Genomic DNA, 23,660 nt, shown 5'->3' on the forward strand with positions numbered 1-23,660 from the left:
GAGCATGTCTTTATAGCACCCAGTCACTTATAAGAGGGCGCTAATTGAGAAAATACGGTTTTAGGGCCTATAATTAAAGTAGACAGGTTGGACTGAGAGGAAACAGTGTAGGTACTACTGTAGATTAAGTTGGACCATTTAATCACAAAATTCCTGCAACTTCATACAGCGATGGTACACTACAATACTAACATATCATGCAATTTTAGGATTCTGTAGGGAACCAAACAAAGACACCAAAAACATGGTTCTGTTTAAACTGAATATGCCTTTAATACAACAATGTTTCTATAATATGCCACTAATATAAAGATTAGAATAAATTACATAATCCATAATTAAGGAGAAGTCAGCATCAATAATGTCATACAAATGGAAAGATAAATGCTATAATCTTGTAGCAGCAGTAATTACATGTAAATATATTTCAAGAAAAAAAAATACTAACAGATGGAGCATTTGATTCGTGTGCTGCAGTTCCACATTTAAATTGTAATTCCTATTTATCTATTTTACTTCCAAAGGACAGAAACCACAACACTGATCCAGAGAGAGTGTGATATGCTCAAAGTGTGCCCTCCGGTGCCTGTTGGCTTAACTACAACAATGGTAGGATTGGTAGGATTGGTAGAATCGGTAGGATCGGTAGGATCTTCTCTAGCCTGTCCCACACATCTCCCCACATTTCCTATGTTGTCCACAGCAATCAGCTCAACATTCGGCGAACAGCAGGAGGCGTTGTAGGTAGCCACTGTAATGTTCTCACCCCCTGCTCCAACCACTGTGCTGGTGTTCAGAGTGCCGCTTCCTTGGCGGACGGTGATGCGCTGAATGCCAGTTCCAGTGTCGCCATCTGTGAGATTGGCGACGAATTCCCACTGGGAGGAAGCACACTGCGAGGAAGAGGAGGGACAGGTTGCTGATGTACTGACTACCTGGCACAGTGGGCTGGTAAAATCTGTCACCTGGAGATACAGAAACGGGAAGGATGGGAAGGGGGTGGGTTGGTTGGATGTGTGTAGGAAATAAGACAGGCATGGGTAATCAAACAAATTATTAAAAGTAAAATGTCAAGAAGACTAAAACCCAGGCAATTCATTTGAGTAGTTACTGTACATACGTATGATGTCATCATATCACTAAAAGTTATGACAAACTTTGACACCTTACAATACTAGCAGTAACTTAAAAACACCAACATTAAATACATGTAGTATATAAAAAAACAAAGAAATATATAAATAGGTTAACATTTTTTTGAGAATTATTTAAATAATTAATATTTGATTTCTTTGTACTTTGTAAACATTATGCATTGACCATTATTTATTACAAAAGACTTACCAATAATTACACTTGGATTATTGCTTCTCATAAAACTGTTATCACTCTGAATTTTCACTAAACCACCTGCCTATCCTTTTCTCTCACCTTGGCAACCACAGAGAGCCCGATTACAGCATAGTTGATGTCAGCGGAAGCAGCATTTCGTGCCTCAATGGTCAGAGTCACGTCTGTTCCTGATGTAGCGTTGGGTGGAGCTCTTAAAGTCACGGTGCCGTTAGTTTTACCCCCGCTGCCTACTTCAAAAGTGATATTGCTAGGATAGCTGCGGTCATTGTTGGCTTGCACTGTGATCATGCCAGTTGCAGAGTCATTAACAACTCCATTGGTGGTTGTGGCGACTGTGAAAGGGATGGTCACACTGGATCCTGGCTCAATAGTGATACTGTTGGCTTGGGTCTGGATAAGTGGAGCAAGAGGAAAAGGAAGGTAAAACTAATGAATAAAGTTTTGAAGGATAATTGTAACCCTTTTGTATTGAACACAACAATAGGTTGATGGATAATGACATGAACCTGAGGCACAAATAAGCAGAGATTGATGCTGTTTGTATGTATAACCATATTGGTAGCCTTCATTTAAGAAGATATAATTGGTCATTTTTTTAATTTTGCCATTAACAAATACAAAAATGTATTTTTACTTTACAAACTGTTTGTGGAAGCAAAGAACTATTTTACTAAGACAGAAAACACTGTGACTGTTCTCACAGTGATAGAGATGCTGGAGGTCTTGATCTGTGTGGAGACTTGTCTCTGGAAGGTGTCGGGTGTTGACTTGAGAGAGACGCTTCTGTTCTCTCCTTTCATGAGAAGCACAAAGTCACCTGCTGGCACTCCGCTAAATGTCACCAGGAAGATACCATTTTCCATCGGCTGTGCAGGACAAGGAGAAAGACACATGTTGGCAGGTGATAGACGTCAGCAGAAAGTCAAAACAACACGAGTTTGGCTGCATTATCCTCCTTATCGCTGAAGGGTATAAAATGGTAAACAGTGATGCAAGATATACAATACCACACAATAGCCACTGGCGTGTGGTCCTTGACTTTATATGTGACATGCCTGCAATGATCCATTGACCTCAGTTGGCCCTGAGCTGTCAAAAAGGGTGACCTCTGTGACCTTTACTGTTTCACTTCCTGTCACAGTCAACAAGATGCTGATGTTTCCTCCTGAAAGTAATATGAAGAGAAAAAGGTAACAGAGATGAGCATCGTTGTTTCAGGTCTTCGCTGTAAGACAACAACATCCACATAAATATAGAGAAGTGGGAGGACTTGGAAACGATTTGGGTTGGACTTTACTGAACGGAACAGCAGATGACGGTTATTTAAAAGACAGTGTTGAGCACAAAGTGGAAAAAAAACACATGAGAACTGTACAAACTATAAAAATGGAGATGACGATGACAAGTGATCTGACCTGAAAGAGGACGTCCCTCCTTTAGATTGAAGCCTCCGTGGACTCTTTCAGTCGCTTCCACAAGGTTGAAAATGCAGTCCACTGAACTTTGACCTGACGTAAAGAAAGACCTGCACAGTCAAATCTTTGAATTATTTTTTTTTTTTTCAATGTACGTCTCAAAGGCTAAAATTTGACTTTATAGTATTACTGACCTATGACCTTGACAGAGTACAGGTTATTAGAGCTAACACTGATTTGCCATATTCCTGTTTGCATGTCAGCTTTTAAGCGTAAGCGACGCAAGTTTCCTACTGAGCTGAGCGATGCCAGAGGACCACTGGACTGACTGGAATTCTGAGATACACCTGCAGGAGGGAAAACATCACCGTCATCTACCAGCATAAACAAATCTAAAGATGTTTTCAGTGGGTGATAATGGAGGAAGTAAAAGGCTGATGGAACAATTAAAACCAGTCTTAAAATAAGAGGAATAACAGCACCTCTGGAGTTGGTGAGATGGAAGGTGAGAAATGAGTTTCCTGTGATGTAGACAGTGACGTTCCTTAATGAACCATCAACAATAAAAGTAAAGTTATCAGGTGTTCCAGGATTTTTCACCACCTGAAACACTGTCACCTGAAAAAGGAAGGAACAGGAACTTCACATTTACACAGACAGTATCATGTTCAGCCAGATGTGATTTTTTTTTTTTTGGATCGATGTCTTACTATAGCGCTGGCTGATGAATCCTCTATAACACTTGTAGCCAGAGAGAGGTCTGACTTGGTGACCTCGATGACCTGACCTCCAGAGGCTTGCGCTAGGTCACGGTACAGCTGGGCATCTGACTGACCTATTTTACGGGGACGCACACCAGTAGGCGTTCTGCGCCTCCGCCTTCTGGACAAGACGTCTGTCAACATGAAAGTAACCTAAAAGCACCGCGAAAAAAAAAGGTTATATGGACACATGCCTCCTATTTGTGTACTATTTTCTAATTCCTTTATGGGGTGTACTGATGGTAAAAAGTCAACTCTTACCACAGACTTGGTCCTTTCTATAAGGGCAGTGATGATGCCCTTCAGTTGGAAGTCTTTAGCTGGAGCGTCAGTGAAGACAAAGATCTCAGACGAGGGTGGAGCTGCCGTCAGGGCCAGCTAACCGTTGACAAAACATTGTAGGCATTGGCACTTAAGTTAAATAACGCCATCATCATGCATCCATTATCATCAGAAACTGGGTCAGATACAGGTGTGTCACATGAAAACGCAGAGAATTTTGTTTTTGTTTTAACCGTTTCCAATTAAGTTATATGACAATAAGCATGTTTCCAATTTTGATTTATTTTTCTTTATATTTAAAGACGTATTTTTTACACCTGCAGTCCAGACAAGCTCAACTCCGGTGTGTCTCCTCCTCCCCTTGCCGACAGCTTGTTGATGCTGTCTTTGAAGGTGTCTGCATTGGTTGTAATTGTCAGCGGTCCAAAACCTGAATACAGAATACATTTGTCACTTCATTTGTATGTTACACGCACAGCTATTTCTTTTATATTTACATATATAGAGAGGCTAAATAATTGACCCCAACATGGAGTCGAAGGCAGCATGAGGTCAGTAGATTCCATTCAAACAACAACAGTCTTCATTCTTCTGTGAAGAACCACAAATACCTCCTTGTGAGTTATTACCTACCTGGGTCATTGAAAGGTACCAATATGTAAGCAGAGGGTTCCTGTAGGGTTCCCCTCTTGCTGTCAATGATCTCAAAGGAAACACGCTTTGCTTCAGCGATGTCATCACTCATACTGCCTGTGGTGTCAATGACAAAACACAGCACAGACGATTGCGAAAGGCCCATTAATCTGCAGGAACAAGACGGACGAAAAAAAACAACTCACAATTACCATTTCATACTATTGGTGTCCGATTCTTATCTGGACTATCTTTATCCTTATCTGTCAGTGATCAGTGAGTACTATTAATGATCAGACTGCTGGCTCAGCACAGAGGTCCTTTAAAAGCACCCTAGACAATCTAGACATTGTGATTAATGATAAGCCAAAAATATATACGTCAGGCATATACAGAATCTTACTGTCGTTTCAATGCTGCAGCTCCAGCCATCCTACATTTTTATCATGAATTTATGCCTGTTGTGTAGGACCTTGCAATGGCTCAGATAAAGGTGGCCCATACCGCAGAAAGTTCTTGTCTCCAACAGCTAATCTGATGTCCTCCAGCAGCTCCATAGTGGCATCTACAGCCACATCCGCTGCTTTGTGGTGAAGCGAGCCGTGACTGGACTCAACCTCATCCTTATTGATCCCCCCCACCGGATCCTGCCTGCTCGTCTGATCAAAAACCCCACCGTGGCTGCATTTACCTTAAAACAGTATAAATATAACATTTTTACTGTTACCAAGATGTACTCTCAAAACAAAAACAGTGGAGCGCAACACAAATGCAGAGGATTCCTTAAAGTTACCTGTAGGTTTTTCTGAGGAGAAGATGCTGAAGTAGCCTGAAGTCAGAAGCCCCTGCTGTAGCAGGTCGGGCAGAAGGTTGTCAGCACAATCCCCTCCTGTACAATTTCTACAAGTCGGAGTGCTTGGTCCTGCAGCAAATTGATCAAATAAAATACAAATAAACATATTTTTTTTTTAATCAAATTTATCCACCAGTATGGTGTAACATTTATCAAATAAACCAGTTTTACAAATATTACATTGTGCACAGAGGTTGTAAAGTTGTATAAAACAAACTATCATTAAATGGTTTCTATTACTGAATAAATCACCATTGATTTTAATTTGAGGTACAAATTCATCTTAAAGAGTTGAAACAACGATTTTGTGAATTAAAAAAAAATGGGCTGCTAACAAAAATGAAACAAAAACTGAAACAGGTTTGTGTTTTGAATAGAATGTGTTAAAACTATTGTATAACAATGTGCATATTTTCAAGTGTGGGTTTGTGTACGTGAGAACAATCGCATTTTTTTTCAGTCAAGCACATACGTCAATGTGACTTAGCAGGAATTTTGTGGACATGCGTTACTGCTGACTAAACCAAAGGGAGTTTCCCACCTGCCAGATTCTCGAGTGGTTGGTCCGGTCTGGTAAGAGCACTGTACGGGGCATTATTCGATAGCTCCACCCAGTTACTGTGGCTGTAGAAGTCCTTGAAATAACAAAACATGAATTTGACTGTGCTGTCATCCCACATCCTCCTAAAAACATTTAAATAGTCTGCACTCTCACCTGTAGTGTGTGACAGACTTGGCCGAGAATCCCCCTCGCTGCGACGAAGTTCTCCAGCTTCACGGCGGCCTTCACAGCGGACACACCTCATCATCAGAATACAACAGAGTTAGCTGCAAGCAGCACTCGTAAAGATGTAAAAACATGGTATTATCATGCTCTAAACCTGGATTACAACATGTAGTCAAATCAATACTAAAAAAGTGTCTTTGCATGTGTTATGAAAAACTGAAAATCTTTTTCATATTGTTGTCTAGTAATGTGTGTTGGTTGACACATCTTAAGAGAAGAAGAGTTTAATAAGCATAAGGGACCGATTCATCCATGGGAAGCTGGTCTGACGTTCACAACCTTCACCACACCTGTCACTGAGCAGAAGATCAAATTCACCACAGATACTTTCTGCGTTGAAGCCCTGAAGTTGAAACTTCAATTTTACAATATTTCTTTTCACCATTTTGGTAAAACGAGCTCGATAAGCTGTGCAGTTTTATTGGTTTATTTAGAGTCAAATTTTTTTAATTTACCACGTCTCTTAAAATTACTATTCCTTCCCTTACCTCAAACACATGAAACTATTGTGGGCACTGGTGGCTGCCCTTTTGTAAATGAAGGAAAAGTAAGACAAAATAGAAACTGCATTTTAGATCATTGTTTGTACCCTCTGTTGTCTGTAAAGAGTTTGCTTTAACTTTCTCAACATTTTCTTATGTAGCGTTCAAACATCGCAGACCTGCATTCAAAACAGTTTTTGGAAAATATGTACTATTTGTATGAATGTTAAGTTAATTGTTTCCTGGCAATCTTGTCAACATTTCGCGTGTACCTGCTGTGATGACATCCCTTCCTCCCTGGAAGGTCTCCTTGTCAAAATGGTGCTCGTCACTCAGCGTATAAACCAGGTCAACTATTGCGTTCCTAAGGTACATATTGATAATGGCGTCGTGGAACATGACCGTGGAGAGGGGAGATGTGAAGCTACTCGTGGACACACAGGCCCTTTGTACCGTCTCAACTGACAAGTTGTTATTGATCTGGAGACACAGAAATAAAAAATAACTCACAACATGTTGGACAATCTAAAACACTTTAGTCTTATGTCCCTGCCTTAACAGCTATTTGCGCATAGCCAATTTAACACCATTTAGGCCATTTAATTCAAGGCCTAAAAAGAGATAGCTATTTGTTTTGATGTAGTTTTAAAAACACAGTTTTGAATGCACCATTGTTCACCAAGTGTCTGTCTCAGAGTTGTTTTCAAACTCACAGTCAGCGTGAAGTCCTGTCCCTCAGAGGCAGCGAAGTCTCGGCAGATCTCAGCTGTCTTCCGGAGGACCGCATTTCGTGTGATGTCACGGTGAGTTGTGGAATTCCCAGAGAATGTAAAGAGTGGTTTGAAGGTGTGAATAAGACCGGGCAGAGAGAGGACTACGACCAGCAGCAGCAGGACCGTCTCTCTGGCAGTCATGATGGAGGAAAAGCAGTAGAGTGAAGTCTGAAAATCCAATAAATCTGGATGGACACTTCCTCTAAACTCAAGTGTACTAACTCTTCTCTCTGTCTGTTATTGCCACAAATCAGTTGAAGAGATGTAAGCAAATGTTGTCATTTATCTCACCCACAGTGTGTATTTTAAAATAGGCTGCTAAAAAGAGAAAACGATGTGATCAAATAGAGAGGGGGAAGGTGGCAGAGAAACAGGCGTAAAGAGGAAATAATTGGAGTGAAAACACCTGAGGAAGAAAAAGAACAAATGAGTAAAAAAAAACACAGAAAGTAACAATAACAATAAACACATAGCATCGGAGATACATGATCATGTTGTGGCACAGAAACAGCGATTATTCAAATAAACATGAGGATTTCTACTTCTATAGTTTAACCATTATCTTCAAGAAAATGAGTTCAACAAATTTTCAAAGCAATATTTAACCCTAATCTGAACGATTTTAATCACTGTTTAAAAAAATATATAGAAATGCAGAAATACTAGCACTCCAAAAAGGTTTTATGACTTTTTTTTTTTTTTAAACAAAATACAATATGTAAACAATTACTCATTCAATATACAGAAGATTAACTTTACACTGTTACTTTTGCTCTTACCTGTGTGCTCTTTAGCAGTCCACTCTTATTCAGCTGTTGGCACCTGTTCTATGTTACTATTTCTGACCGTGACGTTTGCACTCAGGTAGATTATATTATGAGCAGGCCTATGTATTTTATCTGTTATCTGAAAACGTATGATGGGTGTGTTAAAACAGTGTGTATCCTGAGAGTGTGTGTGTGTGCCCTCATTCGTTCCTCTTACGGTCATGTCTGTCTTGAGTAATAAAAGCCTGTGACTAGAATTCCTCAGAAGAACTCCCACACAAACTGCATTTCCTTTGTATGAATTCATGTGCTGTGTTTGAGGGAGAGTATGGGTGTGTGTGTGTGTTCTTTTGGTTGAAAGTAATAAATCCATCTATCAGTTCCTGTCAGAGCAACACATCCTGAACAGGTTGCCAATATAGCATATAAAAAAACATACTGATAAACCATTCATAAATATGAATATTTAGTTTCCAGTTAAAGTAACTGGTAAACGTGTAGGTACATGGATTGGAGTGTGGGCATATTTAGTCAAGCTTAGCGTTTTCCCCTATCCCTATTCAAATCGTTCAAATTGTTTTGGTGTTTAAACCTGTCCTAACTGCGACCGTGTTACATTTAACCCTAACCACGGGGTTTCTGGTGCCTAAACCTAAGTCAGTGACTGTGAAAAAAAAATTGTTTGATGCCCCAGGATGAGAATAGCATGCAGCTCCACCTAAGGACACTTTAAAAAAAAAAAAAAAAAAATTATGAATATGTTGCAATGATTAAACAGTGTAAGTTAGGTGCAATGATATTTCGTGGAAGGTTCTGAGTAATAATGAATCATCTTAATACGTCAGGTTTAATATATATAGATATATACTGTACTGTATATACTGTGCATTTTATATTTTATATTTTTTTTACTGCTATTTTACTGCTATTTTATTGCTTTTCTATTATTCTATTATTATCTTATTGCTTCCTGTATGCTGCTGTAGCGAAAAAATTTCCCCTCTGGGATGAATAAAGTAACTATTTAACCTTAATGCCGATCATGATGAGCAACCTCTTTGACGGACAAGCGCAGTTTTACAAATCTACAACACGCACAGAAAGACCCTGCCCAGCTTACACAGTACATATACAACAGTCAGTAAATGTCTCTCCCACTTCTCTTTCTTCCCCCTCTGACATGGAGATTTATCAGTGACGACACCTTTGAGGAAGCGATAAGGATCCATGGGACCAGACTTCTTAAAGCCATCAAGAAGACGTTTATTTTCAGCAGCCTAAAAGTGCCGATACGGACAAGGATCTGAACTGACAGTTGGTTCACATACACAACTTGATGGCCAGTATAGCCCGTAAAGTGCATTTAAAGACAGAAACATTGTCTTAAAATGTACCGTAACAATATTTCAGAGGGACAAAGGAAATGATCTCTTAAGATGAGAGTGACAAAGTTGTCATAAAATTTGATCAGTGTTTTGAGTGTCTGTTGCCAGATGACAGCCACGGTGACCTTGCCACCTCACTCTCGTCATAGCTTTTTTGGGGGGGGTTTCTTTACTATCAACAGATCAGTGTGATAGACACTAACTGTGTGCCTTTGTCGCTTTGTGAAATATTCCTTATTCTGACAGACCTGACACTTAACATGATATGCGGTTGACAATTTATTTGTGGGGAAGAACAGAGGCAAGTCCTCTTTGGCTTATGCAGTCATAATTGTCATGAAATATCTTACATTGTCATGAAAATCCTGTCCAACCTGGGCCAAACATCCAACATGGACTGCATGTAAGAACCCTGTCTGTACAGTGGCACAACGTCAACCTCAATCTTGACCAACAGCATATTTTTTTGTTGAACCTTTGTTTGAGATATTGACTGTGAGTAACTGTCCACGAACTAATACAACAATCAATAAGATCAACTTTCCTCTCTGTATGGCCAGGGCACTGAAGTAACTGACATACTTCCACCCCTTCACGCACTCAATAAGGTATCGACAGGAGCTTAACTAGTTTCTAGTTTCGAGTGGTGTCAAACTACTGTACATCAACAAGTGATTGTGAAATCTCCTTGGAAAATGGTTGGGATTATTGTGCCAGCAACGGTTATAGACGTCAGCAGAAAGTCAAAACAACACGAGTTTGGCTGCATCATCCTCCCTGTAGCTGAAGGGCAGGGCAAACAATCAGGTTATTTTAAGGCTCTGGTGTTTTGTATTCAAGCACATTCCAGTACATAAGATCTGACAATCAACTGCCAGAAAACACAGCCAATGGTTTCCTTCAATCTTTTTCGTGGGTCTATAAAATGGTAAACAGTGATGCAAGATATACAATACCACACAATAGCTACTGGCGTGTGGTCCTTGACTTTATATGTGACATGCCTGCAATGACCCATTGACCTCAGTTGGCCCTGAGCTGTCAAAAAGGGTGACCTCTGTGACCTTTACTGTTTCACTTCCTGTCACAGTCAACAAGATGCTGATGTTTCCTCCTGAAAGTAATATGAAGAGAAAAAGGTAATAGAGATGAGCATCGTTGTTTCAGGTCTTTGCTGTAAGACAACAACATCCACATAAATATAGAGAAGTGGGAGGACTTGGAAACGATTTGGGTTGGACTTTACTGAACGGAACAGCAGATGACGGTTATTTAAAAGACAGTGTTGAGCACAAAGTGGAAAAAAAACATATGAGAACTGTACAAACTATAAAAATGGAGATGACGATGACAAGTGATCTGACCTGAAAGAGGACGTCCCTCCTTTAGATTGAAGCCCCCGTGGACTCTTTCAGTCGCTTCCACAAGGTTGAAAATGCAGTCCACTGAACTTTGACCTGACGTAAAGAAAGACCTGCACAAGTCAAATCTTTGAATTTTTTTTTTTTTTATATGTACGTCTCACAGGCTAAAATTTGACTTTATAGTATTACTGACCTATGACCTTGACAGAGTACAGGTTATTAGAGCTAACACTGATTTGCCATATTCCTGTTTGCATGTCAGCTTTTAAGCGTGAGCGACGCAAGTTTCCTACTGAGCTGAGAGATGCCAGAGGACAACTGGACTGACTGGAATCCTGAGATACACCTGCAGGAGGGAAAACATCACCGTCATCTACCAGCACAAACAAATCTAAAGATGTTTTCAGTGGGTGATAATGGAGGAAGTAAAAGGCTGATGGAACAATTAAAACCAGTCTTAAAATAAGAGGAATAACAGCACCTCTGGAGTTGTTGAGATGGAAGGTGAGAAATGAGTTTCCTGTGATGCAGACAGTGACGTTCCTTAATTACATCATGACGTGGGGGTTGAGAATTGGGAAAGGTACATCCAAGGTCAAATGAGATAACCGGGGAGGACATGTGGTTCTGGCACTTTGAGAAGGATACTTCCGAGCGGGTTCGCTACACGTCAAACTCGGCACCTACGAGTACATGCGAATAACATCCATACTGTAAACTAGAGATCGTTGTATGTATGTTTGTCCCTTGCATGTCTCAACGTGACATTAAAACACTACAGACCCCCGGGCCTCCACAGAGAGACAGACAGGTTTTGACACCTGCTTGGTTTCAGTCCGTTTAACATTACTTTCAAATGTATATCCGTTCCAAACGATGTGAGTGATCACACAGCTGACCTGAACTTGGATATTTTGCTACTTGAGCTGCTTTTGCGGGTGTAAAGTGTAGTGCTTTAACATTTTATTTGTTTTCGGGAGCAAAGAGCAGACAGTCCTGGGGACACATTGAGGTGAGGAGGAGGACGGGCAGCAGCAGCAGAAGGATATGGACAGACTCTTCTTTCTACTATAGAGATTTGTTGTGACGTAAAAGTTATTCTTTTCAATGGATATCGGTTTGATGGCGTACCATGTGTATTTGATTTAAATTGCAGTTGTAACACCTTAGTAGTAATTACATCTATGAAGCCCTGAAACTAACCTTTAGACACAATGCAGAAAGGGTTTACCAGTCAAGTCAAAAGTATAACCAGGAACATTAATAAATAAGGCAGCTAACCTTGTTACTGTTTCATTTTCTAACTAAAACCCTTTAGCGTCTTTAAGAGTTTATGTAGTGACGGGTCTGCAGTACACAGTACAGTATAGGGATGATTAATACTATAAACACTGGCAGGTGAAGTTTTATTTACCTGTAAATACTGGTGTTCATTGTAACTGAATTGTGGACTTAACAAGATAACGACCAACATGTGGTGTTTTTTATGTGTAGAAAGACATGTCATAAGGAATATAGGTACCGCAGTGTACCACTGATAGTCTGAAAAAGACTGATTCAGATAGCCGGTGTTTAACACACACCAAATGAAACAATGAAACATCAACTTGTGGGGCGGAGCTTGTCCATATCATCAAGCTGCATGACCGTGGTGGAGGGAGATAGAGGCCAGGACTATTTGGTTATTCAAAAAGATTTGCATGCACTGAATGCTGCCAAAAGTTTAGACTTACAACTTAAAATTCAAAACAGAAATTGTGATGAACAGAGATGACCTTTGAGACGTTCAATGAATGCCCGGAGAGGAACTTTAATATCATGTAGACAATTTCTTAACAATTTAAAAAAAAAAAGTTAATTTTAAGTAAACAAACATTGCCCATATTTTTATGCCGTGCATGAGGTTTTAGAACATAGAATATCAGCCCAATACGGGCCACAATGTGATTGCTTCGCTGTTATGCAAAGATGAAACTCTGTTAACAGCCATCTTCTTGTGGTACACCATTAAAATAACCAAAGGTATCAGAAAAGATATAATAATAAGACAAGTAATGGTAAAAATGAGCCAAAATCCCACCACTGGTAATGCAGATATTGGATGGAACATATTGTTCTCTATGTCAAAAACACAGTTTAGGTTGATCCCGAGTCTGTAGATGACTTTACATCTCGTTGTTTCAGTCTGGATGTCAGGGACTTTAAAAACCTCACAAGGAGGAATCAGCACCTGGTTATTTTGTTTCAAGGCAGAGTAAGGAGTCACGTCAGCACCAAAACACGAGTACACCTCGAAACATGGAACGTTCTTCATAGAGTTCCATTCATTAGAACCCGGCATGAAGGTGCTGAACCGAACCTGTTGGTTAGTCGTTCACATGTAAAAGTGTCTCTGTTCTGTAACGTGTACTGAGACATGTCACCCGACTGTGTTTCAGAATCTGAATGGCTTCACTTAGGGAGGAATATAATCAGTGGGAGCCAAATGTCTCCCTCTGTTTTCCAGTTCTTTTGGTAGACTTGAAGTCCTGGTTGAGCAAAGTATTTGTGTACATGTATAAAGTAAAGTTGTGTGTAGGCTCTCGAGCGTTTAACTCTGCAGTGCTCCAGGCTTGACTGGAGTTTGCACTGCAGGTATCCCATTTCTGCATCATGGCTGTATCAGTCACAATTGAAGTTTTGGATCCGCAGTCATCAAACGGATAGTCACTGAGGTCATAGGTCACATTCTGTGGTGAACTCTGAAATAAGGAGAAACAGCTTGTTAAAAAATATACAGTAGAGGGCGACATACACTAAATGAACAGTATTGAGTTAGCACTTTTGCACAGGCCACATCTGTTTTCCTTTCAAAACTATTAGATAATGACATTAAAATGGAAAAGCAGTTTCTAAACATAATTTGCTATCACAATAATGCCCGTAATATTGTGAGTAAGTCAATGTTTTTTTTTTAAAGATGGTAAACTCTTTTACTGTAAAGAATATTTTTTACTTTCAAATATTTAGTGTTAAATAACGTAAATTGTTACATACCTCTCCAACAATCCCCTGCAGGCTCATTGATAGATACACGATGACGAAAATCTACAGTCCCATCGAAAGACCGGCACATGCTGAGGTTTTTCTCTGAATTGTTTGCCTCTTCCAGGAAAGCATAGTGCACCTGGAAATACAGAAATCGAACATTTAGCCCTGACGAACGGTGATCAGTCATTTGGTTCCTTGTCAAGTGTTTGCTTTTAATATGGTCTTTCTTTTAATCAAGGGGAAAATGTCCCAAAAAATGGTGCCTGCCTTAATTGTGTATTTATTTATAATGAGCCCCACGTCCTTATAGACTCTGCAATAATATGGACACGTCGTGTCAGACAAGACGAAATCCGCTTAAGGCATGTCAGATTGTGTGGTGAAAATGTGGTGAATCATAGTGCTAAGATGTATGGTTTTTTTTTGTTCTTTGCTAGAGTCTGAGAGCAAAATGAACTTTATTCAAAAATGGCATGAACGACATGTTGCATTAGTTCCAGTCGATTGCCTCATTTCATGGTGTATTCTGATTGGTTAGTTTGTAGAAGTGGATCATAGCAGCAGTCACACTGAGAACTAAGTCCTACATTTCTGAAAATTTTTGCCGCAAGCTGTTTTTCGGTTTCAAAAGCTCAAACTTGCATCCTTTGATGTCTCGGTGAGATCTAGAGCCACTGTTGTGAATTCACGACCACAGACCATATTTTCCGAACTGTCTCAGAACAGCCACAAATTTGAATACAACATGAACTGACTGCACAGGCACTCGAATGTACTTAAAGTGCCTGAGATTCTCCCTGTAAAATTTGTCATATCATAACATGCACTACTGTAATTCCAGTTGATCTCATACAAATACAGATGCAGCTCTGCTTATTAAAGTTATGTGCTTAGTTATTGACTTCAGTCTGTGTATATGTATATATATATATATGTGTGTGTGTGTGTGTATATATATATATATATATATATATATATATACACATATTAATATATATTAAAAATACATAATTTTTACTACAAATTCTTAGTTCTTAATTTTCAGAATATTGACTTGCTGTGTATAAATGAAACCTTTGTGTCACACTGTTTGTATTGCCAACTGCAAGTTTCTACATGTGGTTATACTGACAAACCCTGTCTGGTAGCTTGCTCAGGAGAAAATAAACCGACAGAAGTCATTTGAATGCAAAACACAGAACAAGCATAATGTCAAATAGGGGGCGTTTTTTTACACCGTGAAAAGGTCTAATAAGGACATCTTATCTTCTAAAATAAATGACCTCACTTCACTGTTGTGCTGCTAAGTTAAGTAAGTAACTAAGTAAGTTACAAAGCAATGCAAGAATGTAACATTCCTCAAACTGCTATTAGTTATTTTCAAAATGTAATGTGCTTTCTTACCACTAGCACATCCATACATGCATGTATATATATATATACACACACACACAAACTCTTTTGGAGACAGTTAAATTCTGTGCAGACATCGCATGCAAGATTAACTCCACATCAGCATAAGCTTGTGTGGTTGTACCTGTAAATCCTGTGTTGTGGGACTTCTTGCTGGCAAGCAACACTGCATCAGTGTTACATTACTGAGACTGTTTTCACCGGAACAGAATACCACTGTTAAAAGCATTCGACAGGGGAAAGGTAAGCTTTTTTTTGTTGCTGCAGAATATGAGAATATTTATTGAAGGATCACGCATGGAACAATTGTGTTGTTCCTGATGATGATTTATTGTTTTTCTTTTACATTTCAACCACCAGGCTGCTGTTTTTACTAGTAGATTTAAGATCATGACCAGAATGTTGATGTGAAAGCAAATGAAATAATCACACAAAGTCCATATCCACTCTTTCCATTCAGATATGACGTTTTACAAAAGATCAGTGTGTGAGCCGAAATCACTGAGAAACTGGGGAAGCCTTTGTGTGCTGCTGGCGGTGGTGTTTGTCTTGTATCATGACCCATTTCTAATATTCTGGTGGCCTCAACGACCTGCAGAGGTAGGATCACAGTTCTTTCTTTTATATGAACCAAAAACATGGACAGTTTACTTGGGCTGGGTATGGTTCAAAAATACCCGGAACGCCTACCAATACACTCACTTTTGACGGTGGGTCCTTATCTATTACTTTTTTGATAACATTTTCTTGAAATCCTTTTTAACAAAAGGAAAATTACACTACATGTGACGGTACAAATGTTCTGTTTTAATACTGTTTAAAGGGAGACGGTGTAACCTAGGTTATTTTCTGAAGCTACAATTTACAGATGTTCCCAAATTGCCTCACATGCAAGCTATTCCTAGCACATTACAATTTACCCAAGTTCCCTAGACACAAGTTATCGCTAGACGCAGTAATTCATCGATGTTCCTTAAACGCCTCGCAGAAATTTGTTTGGAAAGCTTGAAATAATGGTGTTCTAATGTAAGATTTAATTAGCTAAATTGAAACCCAGTCATTTTCATGTACTTGGTCGAGGCTCCCAAGTGGAGCCTATGAAACCCTGTATTGACTCACTGACGCTGATGCAATCTAGGAAATGTTATGCATTTTAAACTGAAAACACAAGACAGTGGATGTAGCCTCGGTATCGAAATTTGCTACCGTATGATGAAGCAATCATTAGATACTCGACAGTATTGAGATCATTTATTCGGTGCCGTAAAACTATCAAAGTTCAGTACCCAGCCCTAAAGTTTACTGAATGTGTGCGCCAGGAAGGGTAAAATCAAATATTTAATCACTCACTAAAATTTGAATTTTTTTTCTCCAGCCAATTTCCAGTTGTAGAATTTGCTCTATCTTTTATCTGTCGCTGCAGAAAACTGGTGTTTTACCTCTGGATATGGCCACTGATTCCATTGACGACATGTACGATGGCTGCAGGTCTGAAGTGGCTCCTCTGATTGACATGTTCGGGGTGTTCGAGTGGCACTTCAACAGAAATTTCAGTTTTGCCTGGGCTTCAGCTGAAAAAAACGCAAAGAGACCTGCGCACAAGCACCTGAAAGACGACCATGCCACAGTTGTGTACATGTACACAAAAATGAAACACATCCGACAACACTTCAACAGAGCGGTGAAAACTGGAAAACACAAGTACCGCACAGATGGATTTAAGTTCCACTATTTCTATTTCTATTTAACGGATGCCATTCAACTTCTGCAACACAACCAGACATCGTGCAGAACCGCTTATCACAGGACGTGGAAACGGTTCGACCAAAACATGGTCAACGCGACCATGCGTTTTGGCGATTTCACCTGGGCAGCTTCAAGCAAGCAGGCGTTTGAGTTCAACGGCAATGTTTCCTGTTTTGAGATCTACACGTGCTTTGGTGCTGACGTAACATATTACTCCGCCACAACCCTTGAAGGACAGGTGCTCATCCCTACCTATGAGGTGTTCACGGTCACACATGTCCTGAGAAACGACCCGTGGTGCCGTGTGGTCTACAGGCTCCAGAGTACCAAAATACCAAGGACGGATATAAACTGTAAACTCAATAAAAGGCTAGTAAAAATACATTTTGGAGCTGGTTCAACACACTGGCATGGAAGCAGTGTTTTGATGATATCAGCATGCGTGATACTGTTGATTATAAGTTCTTCAGTCCTAATAAAACGCAAGCAGAAGCGTTTTGTGGCTGCAGTGCTGGGGGCCCTGCTGGTGCTGATAACTGTTGCGTTAATGTTGACTTAAGTCAGTGACTTAAAGAGGGCTGACTGCGTGATAAAGGGATCCTTTCTGTTTTGGGTGTTTGTCACTGTGGGAATTCATAGATTATGTTTTTGAAAGTTACAAAAAAAAAACAGACAATCTTCCAGAACCCACACTGCGCAAAATCAAGAGCAAATAATCCACAATTCTGATTTTGCCGACGACAAAACGTGGTAATTTGTGAAAATAGTTGATGTCATCTGTCGACACACACCATGTCTTTATCTGCATCCATCTACAGCCTCTGTACTGTACGGCACATAAAGCCCTGTTGTCTCTTCACCATGAGTTTTACAACACACTGAGCTACAAGTAAAGCAAAGTTAATTCTGTTTGTGCAGATAACACAGTTGGTCATGCTTTCAACCTTACACAGATTTTCAAGAAAGAACACCGATACAGCAGACTGTCAATGGCCTCAGAGTAATCCACCTTTAAAGAAATAACCTCTAGGCTAGAAGGTTTATGAGTCATTAGGGAAATGTGTGGTAGGAGCTTGTTTCAAGAGGGGGGGAGGGGTGTGCTGTGGTAAGGACGCAATAAGTCACCACCCTCAGGACCCATTTGAAAAAGATCTGCATATGATGTACGCTTTAAAATGTGCATTGGTTGTTCATATTTTCTTACAAACTTGATGGATATGCATGTTTGTGTATGAAAGGAACAATAAGCGTTTAAGAAAGCATACACAAAATATAGGCTACACGTACACACATACAACAGTGGCTGGGCACCGGCTCATCGGAAAGCCAGACGTACACAATAAACCAGATAAAACGGTGACCACAAACATCATGCAACAGTCAGCTATGGCAGTTATAAAAGACAGATTTACAAAAAAGCTTGACGATAAGAGCATCGCTGACTGTGTTCACAAAGCAAGAGCATTAAAACTAACTGTTCCCAGAATCAGAACGAAGCATTGCAGCATTTAGACATTTTTGCCACTCATCTCAGGAAACAGCTGTAAATATTTGTTTTTTTTTAACTAGCTAAGACCGGTTTCTATTTAAAATAACTGCACAAGAAGCTCCTTCGACAAAGCTAAAAGGTGTACATGACACATTTCAAGACCAACACACACACACACACACACACACACACACACACACACACACACACACACACACACACACACACACACACACACACACACACACACACGTAGAACAGGACTAAAACTTTTTGAAATTGTTGGAACAAACTTCCTGAGAACGTGAGACACGTCTCACCCTCGACTACCTTCAACACAAAACGTTTAAAAACGTACACGTTCTCTTCAAAAACGAATGCAAAATGGTAAATGTTTAATTTTAAGTCGTAAATTGCTGAATACTTCTAAAACTAAAGTGGCTTTAATTGCATATTTCTTATCGTTTCATTGTTGTATATATATATTTTTTGTATGTCTTTTACCCTTGTAGACCCACTTTGGACTACTTTCTGTCATCTTTGAGGGCAGACAGAGGACGTTTACAGAGAGATAGCGGTACGATACTAACAACATCTGAAAGCTGGGAGCGAAATATTAATTTAAGAAGCAGCAACAAGCTAGCATGACCTAGTTGGTACCAGCGAATGCCTCTAGTTTTACAATGATAACAGTATCTGCCCTCCAGCTTTGAAATGGAGCGGCTGCAGCCTCTGAAAGACAGTTCAATTTCAAAGTAAAACGTTGTCGTCACGGTCGAACTTTGAGCTATGAAACGTAATTTCCTACAGGGGCAAAAGTTTAAAACTTAGGATCCACTGTTAACCACTTACTGAATCAAAATATGATTAAAATACCAACCTACAAAACCTAAATATAATCTTGTTTAACATTTTTGTTTTCGTTTTGTTTTAAACGTGTGGCCATGCAGGTCCACTACCATCCACCAGGAGGTGCTGCCGCCTCCTGCGCGCTGGTACTTCCCACAGCGTTGGTCATTTCCCTGTTTTGTCACCTTCCAAGTCCTTTTCAGGGAAAAGTTACCACCTGTATGCTTTTCTACATGTTGGATTTGATTTTGATACTTCATCTTTGTGTACCAAACAATAAGGAAGCACAATAAATTAAACATTTCACAATAATTGCGAATTATGGCCAGATTTACCAGAGATATGTTTAAACCAACATACTTAAAATAGCCTACATTTAAAGAAAAACACATTTTGTAAATGTGATTTTCTTACTTCAAATAAAAGATGTAGCCTAGATATCAAAGGACCTCTGCTGTTTGAAGAAACAAGTCTTTGGTGTTGTATGGCTTTAGAAATAGGTGAAGATATCCAAAGCATGCAGCTAAATAGAGTTCATTGCAATAGCAAGAAACATCCCATGCATATTAGTGGGGAGTAAACGGTGTAACTACTCTACTAAACTATATTGTGGTGTTGGATTTAAACACTTCCTTGCAGACAAAGAAGAAGAAGACTGAGACACATTATGTTGTGATGCTGATGGGTAACTTTCTCCGTATCAGACACTGATGACTCGAGGTCCAATTACTTGCCTTTTTTCAGAGTGTCCAACTAGATTTTTTTGAAATAACCCGCAAAGTTAGTGTAACCCAAACGGGGTTAACAGAAGACTCAATATGCTACGGACCAGCGTCTAGATTCATTTGTAAGGAGATAACAGACACAATAATCAACTGGAGCCGTAGGGTTACGTTCAAACTGCAATGTGTAATCAACTTTAACAAACAATAAAACATTCAACTATTTACACTCACATTCTAGGTTTCAACATATGCAACACTTAGTGCATTCAAAGTAACAATAACTGCTTAGCAGCTCGAAAACACAACATTTATGAACTTGTTATCAATATCACAGGTGATGAAAGGAAATTATCTCTTTAGTGCAAAAAGTTCAGAGTTCTTTGGATCCAAACGTTTTAAGATGATTCCGTGTTGAGGTCGTAACAGGTTTTTTTTTTTTAGTCCGATAGGTCCAGTCAAGTCAGTTTAGTTCAAAAGAGAGCTCTTTGGTTCAACACAAAAATAGTCCGAGAGGTAGGGCTTTGATTGTCCTACCACAGCGGTGCACTCGGACATCACAACAGGTGATCGTGGTCCAACTCTGCAGGGTTAAATGTGGCTCGCCATCTCCTTCGTCAAGGAGAATCACAGTTCACAGTTTTTACTGTCCTGTGTTTAGCTGAAGAATTCACAGTCTCGAGTCGCGCTCGTCTGTTCATGCCGTCTTCACTTCTCTGCGCTCAGCCTGCTACCTGGACGGGGTGGGACTTAGCCTACTCCTCCAATCAGAAACCTGCATTGCCTGATGTAGCCAATGAGAACTACGTCTGAAGGAACTGGGCTGTGATTGACACTGTGTTTAGCAAATAGACAACAACAAAGGAAACTAACCCGCGCAGTTTTACTACTGGGTTACATTAGGATGCTTACTTGTGCTGTACTTGAATATATTACATCATTTAGATTATTTGGTACCAGAATGAAAAATAATAATATAATTGGGAAAGCATACATGTTTGGGCACTCTCTGGCTCATACTTAAACCACATGTGAATGTCAGTTATCAGACCCTTCTCATCTTGAAAACAAAGACAATGGAAGCACTGTCGTCAGTTGTCTATTATTTGGTTTACCATAACAGCAATAATGACAGTTTCCTCATCACTCTGACCAACATAACAACCTTTAATACTAAACACTATCACTAATGCCTGAAAAATGTCATCCTGTGTATATCCACGTTGCAGACAAACCCACACAAGGTTGATGTTCGGAGGCAAACTCAGGACAAGATTGTTCGTTAAAACTTTGGTGTCAGAGAGAAAAGCTCATTTTCCTTTTGGGTTCAGTTCAAAATCTCTAAATTCAGCCTTTCAGGGCCAACTTTTCAAATCAGACATAGTCACTGTTTTATCAAATCCACTTCTTAAAACTGAATAGAGAATATAATTTAAAATCCAAAATTTAACACTAGATTTGTACCAATTAAATCACTTCAATAAGAAATAAACACAAACCAAAGTTTTGTCTGTCCTGTTAGAGCAATGCTGAATCATCATATCAGATGTGAAGTCTGCATGTTTGTAATGCAACACCCGCACTTAACACGCAAATAACTCTCAAATATCTATCACGCATGCCTCGACAGATTACCAAAACATTACATAAAAGATTGACGGGTGATTTTAGAACAGTGGCTATTATCATCATCATATTACGTTTTTCATCATCCTCACATTATTAATCCAACATTACAACAAACTAAGCAGTGGATTTTAACAAAAAAAAATTTTTTTTATAACATTTATCAAACTGTTGAATCTTTCACAAACAAAGTAAAATTACACCATAGAACAAAAGAAAGATGTCACTGTGTTAGGTTGAAAAAAATTACACTCAGGCTTCAGTTTGGAATATTGCTCCTCTGTAGTCAAGCCACAAGCATTGACTGGCATTGCAGAAGTTTCAATCCAAAAGAGAAAGAGAATAACATGGGATATTATTGTACAATATACAGAGCATACACATATATCTACATTGAGGATAGTACAATGATAGTAATAATAATTAGAGCTCCCTGAAGCAGATACGTTTTCCGTTCCTGTGGAGGTAGAGGAGGGGCTGTGTAAACCCAGTTGCTAAAGCTAAGCTTGTGCAAATGGTGATAGTGTTGATAAAAATGCATTTTACTTAAGCAACATTGCAGTGGGATAGTAACCAGAGATAACAAGAAATTAATTAGCATGGAAATCATTATGATCAAAATGATCTCAAAGGCCCTTTTCTTAATTGCGTTGCTCTTTCCTCTTCTCCCCTGCTTTCCCCCCTGGTCCAGGGTGTTTCAGAGCCCTGACAACAGAGAAACAGCAGAAAAAAAAAATCACAGAGGTAGAACAAATCTTGGGATGAAAAGCACAGGGTGGACAACCCCGACGTAGCACTCAACACAGATGCAGCATTGGAAGAGAGGACGGACTGTGTAGAGAAAGCTAAGTGAAAACATGAAAATCTGAAGACAGATGAATGTTCCTTTGGCAAAAATGTAACACATAGAAAATAAACAGGAAATGATCTCTGACACAGCCAAGTTGAGAGAAAAGACGTCTGAGGCTAAAGTCCCTCTGGCTCCTCTTAATATCAGCCACGAGACATAAGCATTCAAAAGAAGATTCGGGATTATGTCGATTAGAACTGCAGCCAGGATTAAATCCACATTAAGACTCGCAGCAACACTCCAGTGACTTGACGAACCATTCTCTGCCAAAGTGATGTTCATTTTATGTCTGTAAAGAAGAAGAAAGAGATCCTAACCTAAAATTTATCATTAATATAACAAAAAGAATTGTAATGTTCCAAAAAATTCAACAAACTCACCCCTTCAATCTGAAGCTACACAGTCCTGGACTCAAACCTGGCACAGAGTTGGGCAGTCTATGAAGTTCTGGTCAGCGAGGAGTGAAGAGAAGATTTCAATTGATGTGCAAATGGTCCTGCAAGCTCTTATTATTGGTAGTTTATGGGAGCTTGACAATTATAGGGAGGCAAGATCATTCACGCCTTTCTCTCTGGTCCAGCTTGTCTTCTATTGTCCTGCCTCCCTCTTCGTGTAATCACTGCATGCGTTCAGACCTTCTGTTGTACCTCCTCACATACGAACACAGAGCCCTTTGCTTCTGTCTGTCTAACTTGCCTCGCAGACACCCACCGCCGCCCCGTCTTTACTCAGGACTTCTCACAAAGAAAGATGCTCTCTAAACTTTCTCAGTGAGTCATATCTTCTCATATTTGTGTTTGCAAAGTTTTTTTCTAATTTAACTTTCTCTTGGCCTAGTTAATTACAACATCACAACAAGCAAATCAGTAAAAATCAAAGGATACTTTATAGAGTAACAAAAGACACTCGAAATATGGCTCCTTGAAAGCTCTTACTTGAAAACCTGTTTCCAGGCTGTGCCATTCCTTTTATCCTCTTTTTGCTGAGAGACATGGCAGCAACCTGAACAGGTTTTTAGAGATATGTGTACAGATGGATGTTTCACTACTATCTGTCCTGCAGCAGGTTACTGTGTTTGAG

The 23,660-nt window shown here is 39.6% G+C and overlaps 2 protein-coding genes and 1 long non-coding RNA gene across 3 annotated transcripts; 1 reads left to right on the forward strand and 2 right to left on the reverse strand.

The window, feature by feature from the left end:
- Positions 1-137: 137 nt before the first annotated feature.
- vwa10.2 (von Willebrand factor A domain containing 10, tandem duplicate 2) lies at positions 138-8,374 on the reverse strand. The gene is made up of 18 exons (XM_069714086.1): positions 8,119-8,374; positions 7,280-7,745; positions 6,839-7,046; positions 6,013-6,098; positions 5,839-5,932; positions 5,238-5,366; positions 4,949-5,135; positions 4,445-4,614; positions 4,129-4,241; positions 3,791-3,907; positions 3,479-3,682; positions 3,251-3,386; positions 2,963-3,115; positions 2,769-2,861; positions 2,409-2,518; positions 2,055-2,219; positions 1,432-1,743; positions 138-965 (listed from the first exon to the last, which is right to left on the reverse strand). Exons 2-18 carry the CDS (start codon positions 7,478-7,480, stop codon positions 513-515), a joined length of 2,931 nt encoding a protein of 976 aa, XP_069570187.1. The 5' UTR covers positions 7,481-7,745; positions 8,119-8,374; the 3' UTR covers positions 138-512.
- A 1,951-nt stretch (positions 8,375-10,325) lies between these two features.
- On the reverse strand, positions 10,326-11,131 carry LOC138630008 (uncharacterized). Its single transcript, XR_011311604.1, has 3 exons — positions 11,049-11,131; positions 10,856-10,948; positions 10,326-10,605 (listed from the first exon to the last, which is right to left on the reverse strand). It is a non-coding gene; the product is annotated as an uncharacterized lncRNA (long non-coding RNA).
- A 4,358-nt stretch (positions 11,132-15,489) lies between these two features.
- Positions 15,490-19,566, forward strand: LOC138629997 (T-cell ecto-ADP-ribosyltransferase 2-like). Its single transcript, XM_069714075.1, has 3 exons — positions 15,490-15,541; positions 15,759-15,898; positions 16,722-19,566. The coding sequence occupies exons 2-3, from the start codon at positions 15,761-15,763 to the stop codon at positions 17,601-17,603; spliced, it is 1,020 nt and encodes a 339-aa protein (XP_069570176.1). The 5' UTR covers positions 15,490-15,541; positions 15,759-15,760; the 3' UTR covers positions 17,604-19,566.
- Positions 19,567-23,660: the final 4,094 nt, after the last annotated feature.

This window comes from Brachyistius frenatus, unplaced genomic scaffold, assembly GCF_029030835.1.
Source record: "Brachyistius frenatus isolate BFR_SWC_R1_liver_20210118 unplaced genomic scaffold, ASM2903083v1 Contig_125, whole genome shotgun sequence".
In the NCBI taxonomy this organism is placed as follows: Eukaryota; Metazoa; Chordata; class Actinopteri; family Embiotocidae; genus Brachyistius; species Brachyistius frenatus.

Excerpts from the sequence above, each read along its gene's own strand:
- vwa10.2 (XM_069714086.1), bottom strand. The coding sequence starts at position 7,480 with ATGACTGCCAGAGAGACGGTCCTGCTGCTGCTGGTCGTAGTCCTCTCT. Across the intron at positions 5,136-5,237 it reads CTCCTCAGAAAAACCTACAG|GTAAATGCAGCCACGGTGGG; the intron begins GTAACTTTAAGG and ends TACTGTTTTAAG. Across the intron at positions 4,615-4,948 it reads GGAGACAAGAACTTTCTGCG|ATTAATGGGCCTTTCGCAAT; the intron begins GTATGGGCCACC and ends TTGTTCCTGCAG.
- LOC138629997 (XM_069714075.1), top strand. The coding sequence starts at position 15,761 with ATGACGTTTTACAAAAGATCAGTGTGTGAGCCGAAATCACTGAGAAAC. Across the intron at positions 15,899-16,721 it reads GGCCTCAACGACCTGCAGAG|AAAACTGGTGTTTTACCTCT; the intron begins GTAGGATCACAG and ends CTGTCGCTGCAG.